This window comes from Micrasema longulum, unplaced genomic scaffold, assembly GCF_059751315.1.
Source record: "Micrasema longulum isolate JH-2025_06_02 unplaced genomic scaffold, ASM5975131v1 h1tg001627l, whole genome shotgun sequence".
Lineage (NCBI taxonomy): Eukaryota > Metazoa > Arthropoda > Insecta > Trichoptera > Brachycentridae > Micrasema > Micrasema longulum.
Window position 1 is genome coordinate 509,646 of NW_028278808.1, and position 14,452 is coordinate 524,097.

The 14,452-nt window shown below is 31.4% G+C and overlaps 1 protein-coding gene across 1 annotated transcript; it reads left to right on the forward strand.

Moving 5' to 3' along the window:
- Positions 1–1,930: 1,930 nt before the first annotated feature.
- Positions 1,931–14,230, forward strand: LOC148274547 (hatching enzyme 1.2-like). Its single transcript, XM_088236960.1, has 7 exons — positions 1,931–1,955; positions 3,723–4,046; positions 6,184–6,396; positions 6,481–6,590; positions 8,550–8,739; positions 10,428–10,561; positions 14,045–14,230. Exons 2-7 carry the CDS (start codon positions 3,731–3,733, stop codon positions 14,129–14,131), a joined length of 1,050 nt encoding a protein of 349 aa, XP_088093086.1. The 5' UTR covers positions 1,931–1,955; positions 3,723–3,730; the 3' UTR covers positions 14,132–14,230.
- The last annotated feature ends 222 nt before the right edge of the window (positions 14,231–14,452 follow it).

Here is a 14,452-nt window from a genome sequence, read left to right on the forward strand (position 1 = left end):
GAAAACTAACACTTCCATGGCGCCATTTGCTCTGAAGGCAAACTGTAAAATTAATATTGTAATAGGAAGTTTTTGAAAAGGTATCTAGGCTTTGTCTAATAACATTTTTGAACGTTCTCAAAGTGTTGTTGATTAAACCTACTAGTGTAAGGTGTACAAGTAAAACTAACACTTTTAAAGCGCCATTTGCTCTTAAGACAAATAGAAAAAAAATATTTTGTAATAGGAAGTTTTTGAAGAGAAGTATCTAGGCTTTGTCTAATAACATTTTTGAACATTCTGAAAGTATTGTTGATTAAACCAACTGGTGTAAGGTGTACAAGTAAAACTAACACTTTTATAGCGCCATTTGCTCTTCAGGCAAACAGAAAAAAATAATATTGTAATAGGAAGTTTTTGAAAAGGTATCTAGGCTTTGTCTAATAACATTTTTAAACGTTCTCAAAGTATTGTTGATTAAACCAACTGGTGTAAGGTGTACAAGTAAAACTAACACTTTTGTAGCGCCATTTGCTCTTAAAACAAATAGAAAAAAATATTATTGTAATAGGAAGTTTTTGGAGAGGTATCTAGGCATTGTCTAATAACATTTTCGAACATTCTCAAAGTATTGTTGACTAAACCATCTGGTGTAAGATGTACAAGTAGAAATAACACTTCCATCGCAGCATTTGCACTAAAGGGTGGTAGAGGGGATGAAACGCCAAATGCGCCTATTCTGATATACATTCATCGTTTTTTCTACATAATATATTGTCATACAAGCCCTTGAAATTAAGTCTGCTTATGTCATTCGTCTAGATTTGAGATTTTGGTTTATCTGATCACACCACGTCTTTTTAGGTCGATCTTCTTCGATATTGCCACCATGTCATATCATCATCATTGAGACCCAAAATGTTTCGACTGCCATCAGAGTAAACTTAGTGTTGCATAAAAAAAATATTTATATAGTACACAATACTTTATATTTTTTATTCTTTCATTTTTGCTGCGCTGGCAAATCCAGTTGGTCAGCCGCACTTCATCACAATCCAATAGTAAATTCAATGGTACATTACTACAGAGCACAAACAACGAACGACGGGATTAAATGAAACATCCATTTAAAGAAATATATAATCAGAAATATTTTCGATTTTATTATTTACCGAAGTATTTCATTTTGAGGGCCTTTTTCAACTAGTTTTAAATAAATAATTATTAGAAAATGGTAGGCAAGTTGGGATTGAGTGAGATTTAAACCGCAGATTTTTGATTTGTGAATCCGAGACACTAGCCACAGGACCACAACCCGATTCTAAAGATTCTGTTTTTTTTTTAAAGGAATAACCCGCTAAGCCTCTATTCTGAGGCTTGTCAGCAGTTGGGATAGAAGAGATATGGAAAGAGATTATGAAAAATACACCACGAAACCCAGACCAATTGAAAAAAAATAATTTTTACAACTGGCGGGAATCAAAGCCACGACGCCAGTTCCACTGTTGGCAGTCTAACCAACTGCGCTACGGCGCCTGCCTTCTTTTCTCTAAAAACCGCATAGTTAACTTTGAAGATGTCCGAATCCAACCTACACAAAATCACAAAAGAAGACGATGCATTTCTAAAACTCTGTGAAATATTGTTTCTAGAACATCTTTTAGCAGCATAATTTTGTTACATTTAAAAAACATACTCAGAACTTCCATGTTCTGAAATAAAGATAGGAGCAACAGAATATTTATGTAAAAAGTAAATAAATTATAAATCATCTTCTGGTTTCCAAGATTTTCTAAAAGCTAATGTTATTTTTTAGCAAAAACAAACACAAAATAACTTTGCTACGCGGTATTTATTAATCTTAAAAATCACAAGTTGATTGTTGTTTATCTAAACTAAAATATAATTGCTGAAAGAATTATAAAAGAAGAACAAATATCAATCCTTACATCATAGTAAGATTGATTTTAAGAGTGGTAAGTTCTCTCATATTTTGTTCATCCAAACTTAAAATTTCAAGTATGCAACCTGAAAAAATCCAACAAAGGGGTTGCCTGTGCATAAGAATACGTTCTCAGTAATAATATATTGGTAAACTTGTTTATTTAAATTCGCATGAACGAATTCGAACGGCGTCATATCTCCTCATTCCGTATTTGGTCTCTCGAGGAGACGCCCAACATTAGTCTTTCTATTGACTGCAAAGTGCACTTAATTTTGTGGATACTTCTGGCAGTGAGTGACTTAGTTTCAAGACCATATATTGTCACCGGCTAAGTTGCATTTTTTTAAAAGAAATATTTGCGTTCTTATGATTTACCCAAAAATGCCATTTTCAACGAGTTGAAAATAAATCTCTATTAGAACATGGGAATCCAGTTGGGGTAGAGTGGGAATCCACAAACCTTTGAGCCGTGAGTACGGGATCGCAATCTGTTTTAAAAAAAATGTATACTACATTTCTTTATTGACCGATAAACGCTTTAACATACCTACGTAGGCATCATTAAGAAAAAACAAACAAATATATCTTTTTTTTACTGGATTATGGAGTAAAAAAAAATATTATTAATATAATTAATCACTATAATACTTACAAAAATCGTATTGAACATATTCAGAACTATTTTTTTAGACAATTATATTTCAAAAATAATGTTTCATTTTCAAGTATGACTGAGTCCTCTAATTTTCACAAGGTTCAAAATCTCGCAACTCGGCGTACCATGTTGGATATGAGCTTTCTCTACAAAATTGTAAATAACGTAATTGATAGCCCTGAAATTGTTAGAGGCATTTTATTTCGAGTCCCTGTCCGTAGATCTTCGACATTCCTAAGTCAATGACTTATTATTTAAAAAATAGCACTCTACGAAGAATACAGATTACCTATAATGACAGTTTTAGTGACATCGACATACTACATTGTAAATGCCATATTTTTATCAGATCTGTTAGACATTTTAAATTTATCTCCTGCTTGACTTTTAACTTTTAATTTGATTTTTTTTTATCTTTCAATTTAACCTTTTAATTTTAACTTTTAATTTGAACTTTTTACTTTTTTTAATTTAAACTTTTCATTTTAATTTAAACTTTTACCTTTGATTTTAATTTTAACTTTTGATTTTGATTTCAATTCTTAATTTATACTTACTTACATCTACTACCTTCATCTAATAATTTATTGTTGGTTGTGATTTTTTACAAATAAATTTAAATTTTCATGGAAGCAGAGAGAGAGAGAGGGGGGAAAGTAGAGTAGCTATACAATGTATTCTCCTTTTTATGTACTTTTTATGTAATATTTTTATTTTAACTTTTTTAGAATTCAATTATTTTTCCCCTCTCCTCCTGCATTCATAATAAATTAGTGTGAAATATGTAATTAGTCTTACTTTTTTTAATTGTTCTTTTGTACCTTGTTTTATATATAAAGACGGTATGATTTTATTAATAAATAAATAAATATTGTAATAAAATATAAACATAAAGCAACTTTTTTTTAAACTATTTATTTTTTCTACCAACCGGTTTAAAAGCTACACAGACCTTTTTTATTTTTTAAAAAGATTACCTAATATTATATTAATACATGTGAAGCTTATAAGTCAAGAATTTTTGTCATGTTGGTGTTTTAAAGATTGTTTGTGTGAAGTGATATAAATATGATTTTTAAAACTAGACAAGATTTTATTTTTACTTTAAATTTATAATTATTGAAATTAAATTGATTTTTTTAGATTTCACCATGGTTGCTTTAAAAATTGTGTTGTGCTTGCTGCTGTTTGGAGCGACTTTTGTACGGACTTCTGTAATAAACCCCAAGATTTCATTTTCAATAACCACTGATTCTGATGAACCCAATAAAGATATCGATGATCTCAATCAACCCGAGCTAAGGATTCCTTTCTCAATAAATTCTGATTCCATTGAACGAAATGAGGATGTCGATGAACCCATGAAAAGGATTCCATTCGCAACAGCTCCTGATCTCATCGAACCTACTAAAAACGTTGACGGCTTCAAGGAATACTTGACAGGATCTGTCAACGGCAGTTACGCAGGTATTTTTTTTTGTACAAGTCCAAATTGTGTTTCCTTTGGCATTATTTATTTTACAATCTGTATCAAAACTACACCGATGGCTTGTCAAACCACGAATTAGTTTAGTTTCTTAAAAGCGTGTTGAATTAATTTTATTATATATTAAAAATATTTTGAGTATGTCAAAATTATTGTAACCAAGGCTGAATTTTATTTATTTATTAATTTATTTTCATTATATTACATACACAAAATTATAATTTATGTAAAGTTGCTTTGACTGTCTAACTAGGGTTATTTACCCCGTTCTAAGACAGTCAAAAAAATATATAAAACAGTAATCAATTTATAGAAACAGTTATAATGATACAGGACAATGTGAAAAACGAAGTAAAAAATGGAGTAAAAACATGGTAAAAAATGTAGTAAAATCATAGTAAAATGTAATAAAAACATAGTAAAATTGTAGTAAAAAACATAGTAAAATGAAGTAAAAATGTAGTAAAAAAAACGTAGCAAAAAATAAATAATTATAAAAACAAAGTAATAAATTCCCCTGGGAGTTATTAAGATTGAATATTAATTGCAACAGAGAGAAATCTTTTTTTTATTTTGAATTTTTAAGTAGGGCACACATAAACATATTTTTGCGTTGGCTCTAATAACAATGTTTATATATAAAATCAAAATTTTTGTTTAACACATGATTCTTTTTGAATACTGTTTTTGAACCTTCCGTTTGAATTCTGATAATTTTAATTTCACATATGTTTTTTCCTATATCATAATATTTTTTTGCTGCCTTATATAATATAGATTTGTTTTGACATCAACATTTTTCTAAATGGGAGTGTTATTTTTACCTTTTCTCTGGTATTGAGATCTTGTTTATGTTGACTTTGACAATTTGTTTTCTAAAATTCTCGTTTTTTTTAGAATCAATATTAAACACCAACATCATTGTATTGTTAAATATTATTTGTTTAAATTATTTATTTTTTTATTTACTAATTACATTATACATACATTTGTTTACGACAGAGACACAGTTTATAGCTACACAATCAGGGACGATCCATGTCTGTGAACTTGCTCCGACTCGCTAGAAAATCCGTGTTGAGTCGGGGCACTTGTAATGCATTCATAACCATACATTCACACAAATATATACATATATATTCGCACATACATATTTATATTATATTTTATGCATACATATACATATATATTAAGTTTATACACATATTGATATTTTATACATTATTAAATGTTGGTACTTTTAATTTATTTACACCAAATTTAGACTTGACGTGTATCGATATAAAAAAAATATTAATGTTCTGTTTTGTAATATGGCTAGTTAGTTTAAATTTTCTTAGATTGATAACAATAATATTTTACTACAGTCGTTAATGTGTGGTTTAATAATTCAATAGTTTGAGATTGTCTATTGGCATTTCTTGGTGGAACTGCATTTAAATTATAATAATAAAAATGAGTTTATGGTTTTATTACACTTGTATTTATAATTTTTTACCAGCGACCGGGTTTTGTCGTGACCAAAATCGTCAGACTAGTGGGAAACCAAACAATGTTTTATAAAAGTGCAAACAGGGGTTATGATTCTATATAATTATGGAAGTAAGAGAGTTTAAATTAAAATAATCCACACACATAGAAATTTGTCTCCTACCAGTCTGACAATGTCAGTCACGATAAAACCCAGTCACCCATTATAGTTTAAATGCAGTTCCACCAAGAAATGTCAGTAGACAATGTGGAACAAAATTATCCACTCATTTTCATTATTGTAATTCAACATTAATTTAATATTTTAACTTTTGTAAAGCAAAATAGCTGAATTTCTTACTGGTGTGAATAAGAATCATATGATTAAATTATTTCATATACTAGGCAATGCATGAAAAAAGTTTTATTTTTATACTTCTTTCTATACCAGTTAGTTTAATGAAAAACATTTTGAGTATTCTCAAATATAAACAAATAATGCCGGATTTTATTCTCCAGGAATTTACCGACACTTCTAGATTTCCTTCTAAAAAAGGTTTCACACTAGTTGCAATAATATTCAAGTCTAATATTCTTAAGAAAGGTGCTTTAATGGTTTCAAAATTTGATTTGTATTTTTTTCTGCAGCGCCTCTGAACCCAGAAACGGCAGAAAAGCAAAGCGTGTGGGAACGAAGCGGTAAATTTGAAGGCGACATTATGCTGACTCAAGAACAGATGAAGTTCTTGGTAAGCGACATTTCGGGAGTAAATGCTATCCGTAAATGCAGAAATGCCATCCGTAACCCAAATCAATTATGGACAAACAAAATTGTTTACTACACCATCAGTCCGGATTTTAGTAAGTTAGACAAAATAATTTAGTTTGATAATTGTAAACTGAATAATCTATTTTCAATTTAAGATATTTCTATTTTTTTCTCAGGTGCTTCGGAGGTGAGCGTTATCGAAACCGCCATTTATAATATTGCATATTACTCCTGTGTGCGGTTCGTCAAGCGTTCATATTACAATGCTAACTTCGTCAATGTTGTGGTAAGTCCTGAAAAACTGAAGAGACCTCGACATAAGATCGTGTAAATAAAACAAGTGACAGATTTAACAATGTTTTGAATATGTCCAAATTTTGCAGACTGGCTGGATTTTCTCTGTAGGAAATTATTCAGATCGAAATTTGTTGCAACAGAGGAAAAACGTTTTTGTGTAGGTTATTTGAAAGTCTTGGCATTTACAGGGGTACCTGTAATTGGCAGGTTTAAGTGGCCACTTCACATACTGTGTTACATTCACTATTCTGCTTATGTTCGAAAATTCACATATCCTCAACTTTTCCATCTATCGACTTTTGTGAAGTAAAAGAGCTGAAAAATTTATCACGTGAGTAAGATTCATCAGACTGAACCAATTCACCGACTAGGCAACGCCTGAAAACAATTATACAATTTTTATACGTCTTTTTTTGCCAACTAGTTTTTTTTTTTTTTAAGGAATAACCCGCTAAGCCTCTATTTTGAGGCTTGTCAGCAGGTGGGATAGAGAGGATATGGAAGGAGGTAATGATAAATACACCACAACACCCAGACCAATTGAGAAAAAAATCTTTCTTGGATTTTTTTCTTGCAACTGGCGGGAATCGAACCCGCGACGCCAGTTTCACAGATAGCCGTCTAACCAACTGCGCCACGGCGCCTGCCTGTTAATTCAAAAATGTTTTGAATACGCCCAAATGTTTGCAGACTGGCTGGATTTTCTCCCTAGGGAATTGTTCAGATCGAAATTCGTTGCAACAGACGGAAAATATTTTAGAGAAGGGAATGTAGAAGTCTAGGCATTTTCAGGGCTTATGATCTGTCGTTGGCTGGTTTCAGTGCCCACTTTACACACTGTGTAACATTCACCATTCTGCTTACGTATAAACATCCACATTTCCTCAACTCTTCCATCTGTTGGCTTTTGTGAAGTAAAAGAGCTGAAACCTTTATCATGTGAGTGAGATTCATCCGGGATGTTGAAACATAGGCAGAATGGTTAATGTTGCAAATTACGTAAAGTGGCTACTTCAACCAGTCAACTACAGGTCATAAGCCCTGTAAATGCCTTGACTTCCCTATTCTCTTCTCAAAAATGTTACACCTCTGTTGCAAAAAAAATCGATCTGAATATCCAGCCAGTCTGCAAACATTTGGACATATTAAAAACATTTTTGAATCAACAAAGTGGTAAATGAAGAAGTATCAAAATTGGATAACTGTTTTCAGGCGTTGCCTAGTAGGTGAATTGGTTCAGCCGGATGAATCTCACTCACGTGATAAAGGTTTCAGCTCTTGTACTTCACAAAAGACAATAGATGGAAGAGTTGAGGAAATGTGGATTTTCAAACATGGACAAAATGGTAAATGTCACACAATGTGTAAAATGGCCACTATAACCAGTAAATGCCTGAACATCCATATCTTTCTCAAAAATGTTTTTCCTCTGTTGCAACAAATGTTGCATTGACATCATTCAGAAACAGCAGTTTTTATAAAAAACGAGAATTGACAAGCCCTGATATTTGAACGTCATTACATATGCGTACTACGTGCGGGTAACCCGGCAAAAAACCACAATTTAAAAAAAGGGAGATGTTAATTGAAACTTATTCAGAATACAATTTTTTACAATAATTTTAACATTGTCAGTTAAAAATACGGCTCTATTTGTAAGATTTGAGTTTTAAGTTATCGGCTTTGTTGCAAACATGGCAACTTCTACTTGAGAATTGCAATTTTTTTATTTTATTTCACTACTGTTTCTTGACGTAATCATGCTTATGTCATCACTGCTTACGTATAAAATATTTACTGATTTTAATGAAAAATTTAAGTTAAAAAAAAAGTTGAAGTATTGTGTTAGTTTTTTGTGATTTGAAAATAAAAAAAAAAGGATTTTGCCGGGTTTGCAAGTAGTACCCTCATACATCTGTTTCATCTTCACGTCCATATTTCCTTCTAGAAAAGTGATTCCGGCTGCTATTCGTACGTGGGTATGATAGGAGGATCACAGGCTCTTAATCTGGGATCTGGCTGCGTGTACCACCATGTTGTGACTCACGAACTCCTGCACGCGGTTGGTTTCCACCACATGCAGTGCACTTACAATAGAGACGATCATGTCAGGATCATCTGGGACAAGATCTCACCAGGTATGAAAATTATATGCCAGTTGTGGAGTGTCTAAATTATCTTCCACAGAAATTATATTTGCCCTGCAACAAACACTTAAAAAGACAGATATCAAGGTTTTCTGTGTTTGATTTCATATTTAATTGAGCCGTTAGTTACAAGAAAGATTTAAGTAAGCTCCCAAGTTATTATTATTTGTCAAATCACCAGACAAATAACACAAAACTTAATATTTCTCGCAGAGGTTAGCAGCAATGCGAAACGTTTTAGGGAAGCAAAAAGATTGATAACCATAATTTTGCCTTTCTTATTATTTAAATTTTAGTTTAAAAATCAAAAAAAACATTGACATTTTTGCTTTTTGGCCCTTCCAAATATTATAACATTTTAAGTACCGGCCGAATACACATAGAATTTCCGCTGTGCCCGGCCTATTTCTGTGAAATTTCATTCTTTGTGAAGGGTTTCTTAAAAGTGCCATAGTTATGAAAATACTGGATTAAATCGATCGAAACGTTCCATATTTATTTGAAATAATTCAATGAGTCATTTTTGTTTGATAGTTTTGCCAACATTGGCCTTTATGAAGAGCCACATTGTAATGTTCGCACAAATACAGGTCTCACTCCTTTTTTTGCGCTTTGTATCCCGGAGCCGTGTGAACACGTAATTATAATAACCACGCGTTGTGTCCCGGTCCGGTGTTTTCACTTAGTTTACCAGCAGCAAAAAAATACTTATAAAAGTCACTAGATGTCAATAAAATGCACTTTTTTAGACAGCTGGTAAACCACGTGAAAACACGGGACCGGGACACCGCGCGTGGTTATATAATCACATGTTTACACGGCTCCGGGATAAAAAGTGTTAAAGATCAACTCCGTTAATTTTGCATACAAAATATATCTTTTTAAAATTTTTAAATGTAAAACTAAATCTTTTCAAAATTCATTTGTAAATAGAACCTGCCATATGTGTAATCAAAAATTAAATTGTATTGATATTAATAATATATCTTTAACTTCCTTTAAAAGTGAAATTTCCAAAAATAATTCAAGTTATGATGTTGCGCCTTGGATCCGCAGCCTATATTATGCAGGTGATGTGCAGTTCTGTATGTAGGCACATAATAAATGAACACTGTATGGTCAACTATAGTTGTATTATTTATTGTAATGTGCAACTGTGTGACCAATATTCATTTACATTTCTAGTAATATTATAAGTTTTGTATGATTAGTTATTTTATGTTATGTATAATGTTTATGTGACAACATTTACAATAACAATATTATGTGGAAGCCTCTAATTGGACTTTATGATATGTATTTGTGGTATAATTGATTCTTATAAATGTATAAATGTCTGTTGGCTTTCCAATGAAATAAAATAAAATAAAATAAAAATATACCCAGGAACCTTTCTGCATGCTTAAGTTTGTTTTATCATACTTTTACAATTCTACATCTACATAACCATTTTCGCATTGACACTGCCCAATTGCTGTTTAGATAATATTTCAAGAGAGATAAAAATAATAACCACAGAATGGGTAACTCAAAATTGTCAATTTCAGACTAGTGCCGTTATTATTGCTCACGAGCGATGTTATATGTACTTTCCCACTACAGTGAGGAATTATTTTTTTTCCACATTTTATTATTGTAGCCTCGTCTTTCAGCAGAATCCTATAAATTTGTATTTCTAGGTTGGGAATATGCCTTCTACAAGTTCTCATCAAATGACGTGACAAACTTTAACGAATGGTATGACTACACCAGCGTCATGCATTACGGTGATCGCGCCTTTAGCAAGGATGGAAGCAAGACCATTGAACCACTGGTACAGTAAACTAATCTATTTCAAAACTTATTCAATTCAAAAGACTTACGTTTGAACTGCAAGAATCAGGATGAAACCAATGTATTCTGTAGTTTTGACAATGGTCTAAACAAATTCAACCGCTTTAGATTAACTGGAAAATTGACTTTAGTTTAACTACATTAATTATTATACCATTCTCGTGCCAGATGTTTAACCCAGTGGCGAATGGTGATTTTTTTATAGGTAAGCTATAAAAAAATATCATATATTTGTACCTACATAGGAGGTACATAATATAATGTAAGTAATATATACTATAAATTGATATTTTTCTGTGGTTCTGTGTGATACAACAACTCTCGTCCATGAAATCAACTCAAACTATGTAACTTCGTGATATATAATATTATTTTATTATTTTTTTATTATGGATAACTTATATAGCGCCATTTTCGTAATAAAATACCTCAAGGGCGCTTTACATGGTGATTCTATTGTTAAGTTAATTTAATTGAAGCTTTTGAATTTGTAATTTAATTAAAATAATTTATTTTATTTTGTTGTCACGTGCTACGGATTTATTCAAATGATTTAGAGAACAAGATATATATATATATATATAATATCCATTGCTTTAATATATAATTCATCAAAAAATAAATAAAATATACCACTATGAATTCAGTCGATATTAGGTATTCAATTTAAATGTCAACTGGGCGAATTGTTCTAGTGATTAATAGTGCTTAAAACGGCCGCGTGGAGCGCTTTATGTCCTGCAATATGACGCATAAAAGTCATTATGGTCATATGTCAAAAGTACCATCTTAAAGAAAAATACTCATAAAGAAATAATGTTTGAAATACTGTTTTCCAAATCAAGAATCTTCAAATAATTTGTGTAATCTGCAAGTTTAATCTAGGAGAAAAAACCCGCACTGGGGTCCATACATTCAAAATATAGTATACTTATTTATATGTAAAAAAAGGCTGGAATAATCGGCTAGTTTCTTGGCTCACCGCAGGCGCTGGGCGCGCTTTATCAATATATATATATATATTAGGATAAAAATACAAACGGTGGAAATGATTAAAAATAAATGTTAATTATTTATTTGTTTTTCTGTAAATAAAGTAACAATAAAACATTACTATGGTTAGTCAAATATGATGGTAAGCTGCGCATAATTGCTTATATACACGGTTCGCCCCTGTTTAATCCTTAGGTGTGAGAGTAGTTTAAATATAAACACCTTTATACATGATTACAATTTATAAACAAGAATTTTAATCGCTTTTTATTATGAGGATGCTAATTGCAGAGTTAAACCTAACATGCTTGATTTGAGAGACAGCGCTTGCAAATGCAAGGTTACCCATAGTAGAGTTGTAATTGTTTTGTTTGAAACCAACGGATCCTGCATCTCAGGATAGAATCAAAAAAATAAATCTTGCCTTGCCGAAACATAATCGTTGCACTACAATGTCTGAAAAGCTTAAATAGCTTTCGATAGTGTTGTCACTTTCATTATTGACATTTACGACGTTCTGTATTTTATCCAGTGCAGTAAGCTCTGAATAAATGTGCATTTTTTGCTATATCTGAAGAATTAACTAATCCGAGGACCTACAAATGCATTCATTAATCTGTTTCCGTACCAAATACAGCATACGGCACCACATTGATACACCAATATGCGCATATCTTCATATTTTTTTAACATTACGGTAAGATCAGTCTTGCGCTTAGTGCTGAGACCGACCGTAAAAGGAAATTATAGATTTTAAGTTACTCATTTCTTGAATTTTTCTTTCGTTTCTTACCATTTGATTATGTTTATTAATTTTTATTATTTTTTTTAAGGAAAGTCGAATTTAAAAAAAGTTTATTCTACTATGTTAATTTTTTACATATTTTTTTTATGAAACTAAAAAATGTTTTTTGTGTTTCGTGGTCAAATTAGTTCCGCACTATAAGCCTTTTTACTGGATTAAAAATAATAATAATAAAAAATATTAATTTATTTGTTGAAATTCAATGGTAAAACAGTTAAGTGAGTTTATTGAGAAAGACAATATCTTCGAGCCAAACAATAATTTAGCGAAGGATTGTGAAATATTATAATGTGAAAACACATTTGTAAATTTATTACTGTGTTTACTAGTTTTTTACAAAAAAATATTGTTACTTTTTTTTTTTTCTACGTATTGATTACTGTTTAAAAAATTTATTTTCGAACGTGGTAAATAATCTAAGTTAGACAGGCAAAACATATTCACATAAATGTATAATTTTTGTAAAAAAAACTGCACTTTGTCTATAAATTTAATTTCTTATCTTTTACATTTGTTATATTTATCAAAAATTAAATTATTGTCTTAAGTGTAAACATTTCATTTACGCCTACGCTAATATACAAAAATATTGTCAATATTTTTGAGTACACTGTTTGTTTACCCAAAAAAAATTATGTACCCTATACACCAATGGGTACGAAAAAGGGAAGGGAAATTTTTGAACGAGTTTTACCACAAATTTCAAAAATAATTTGAATCACTTGAGTAAAATATTGAGAACAAAAAAAAATTATGACGCTACTGTTTTCTTCTTACATTTGGAAAGTCAAATTAACAAATTCCACACAAAATACTAAGCGTTATAATTTCATTATTCATTAGGTTACGAGCATTAATAAATTTGTGAATCTGGGAAGTATGTTTATAAGGGGTGGAATGACTGAGAAAGATATTGTAAGGAGGGTGGGTACCGGGAACAGGGTGGACGGTGCACTTAAATCAACCTTAGCAAATAAATGTTTGTCGCAAGAGGCAAAAAAGCAGTTCACAACGGAGTCCTGGTCCTGGTCCTAACCCTGATGTATTGGAGCAAAGTATGGACTTGGAAAAACAGGGATGAAAGTAGGTTTAATGCTGTTGAAATTCAATCTCTCAGGTTAATGTGCGGTAAAACTATGTACGATAGATGCATAAATGTTGAGATCCGTATACTATGTAAGGCTGAGACAAGCATTATCGACAAAATCAAGAAAGGGGCTCTGCGCTGGTTTGGACATATAGAAAGAATGGATCGCAAAAGAACGGCTAATAATATTAACAATGCGAATTTCGATGGATGCAGAAATAGAAAAAGACCGAGAAAGACTTTGCATGACTAAATTCAACAAATACTTGAAGATGACATGTCAAAAGTCGGAATAATCAGCGAACGTGCATGAGAAGATGTATGAATGTAGAGGAAACGAGATCTGTATGCGACGATAGAGTGATGTGGCGTTTTATCTTCTGCCTATCCTTACGGGGAAACAGCGTGATGGTTTGTTGTTGTTGTTGTACATTTTAAGAAGTTTGTTTTTGTTCGTCTCCAAAATAGCCAATTTTGACATTCCAACTATTGGAGGTCCGATATATTTTTGATAATAAAAAAAATATTTCCAGTATAAAAAATTGGAATCATTAAAGTGTAATATTAATCGTTTTCAGGTACCTAATCAACAACTGGGGAATACTCACGGTTTGACCTGGGGAGACGTAAGGAGGATCAACAAACTATACTCCTGCCCCGGATAAATGAACAGCTTGTTTTCAATCTTACTAATTACAGGACCATATTTATCAGATTGAAATGTAAAAAAATATCCGATTGAAATAAACAAACCTCTGTTGAAACACCTTTTATTATTTATTAAGGTCGGAGAAATTCAAAATCCTGAAAATCCTGAAAATACTAAAACGAACTGCCTCAAACATACACTATTTGCCTGATGCGCGAACGCATTACCTGAAAATCAATCACAAAAGATAACTCTTCTTCTAAAATACACTAAATTTATAGAACACACACCCATTGCTTACAACATAGTTATGTTGTTTGAAACACCGACTATTTTC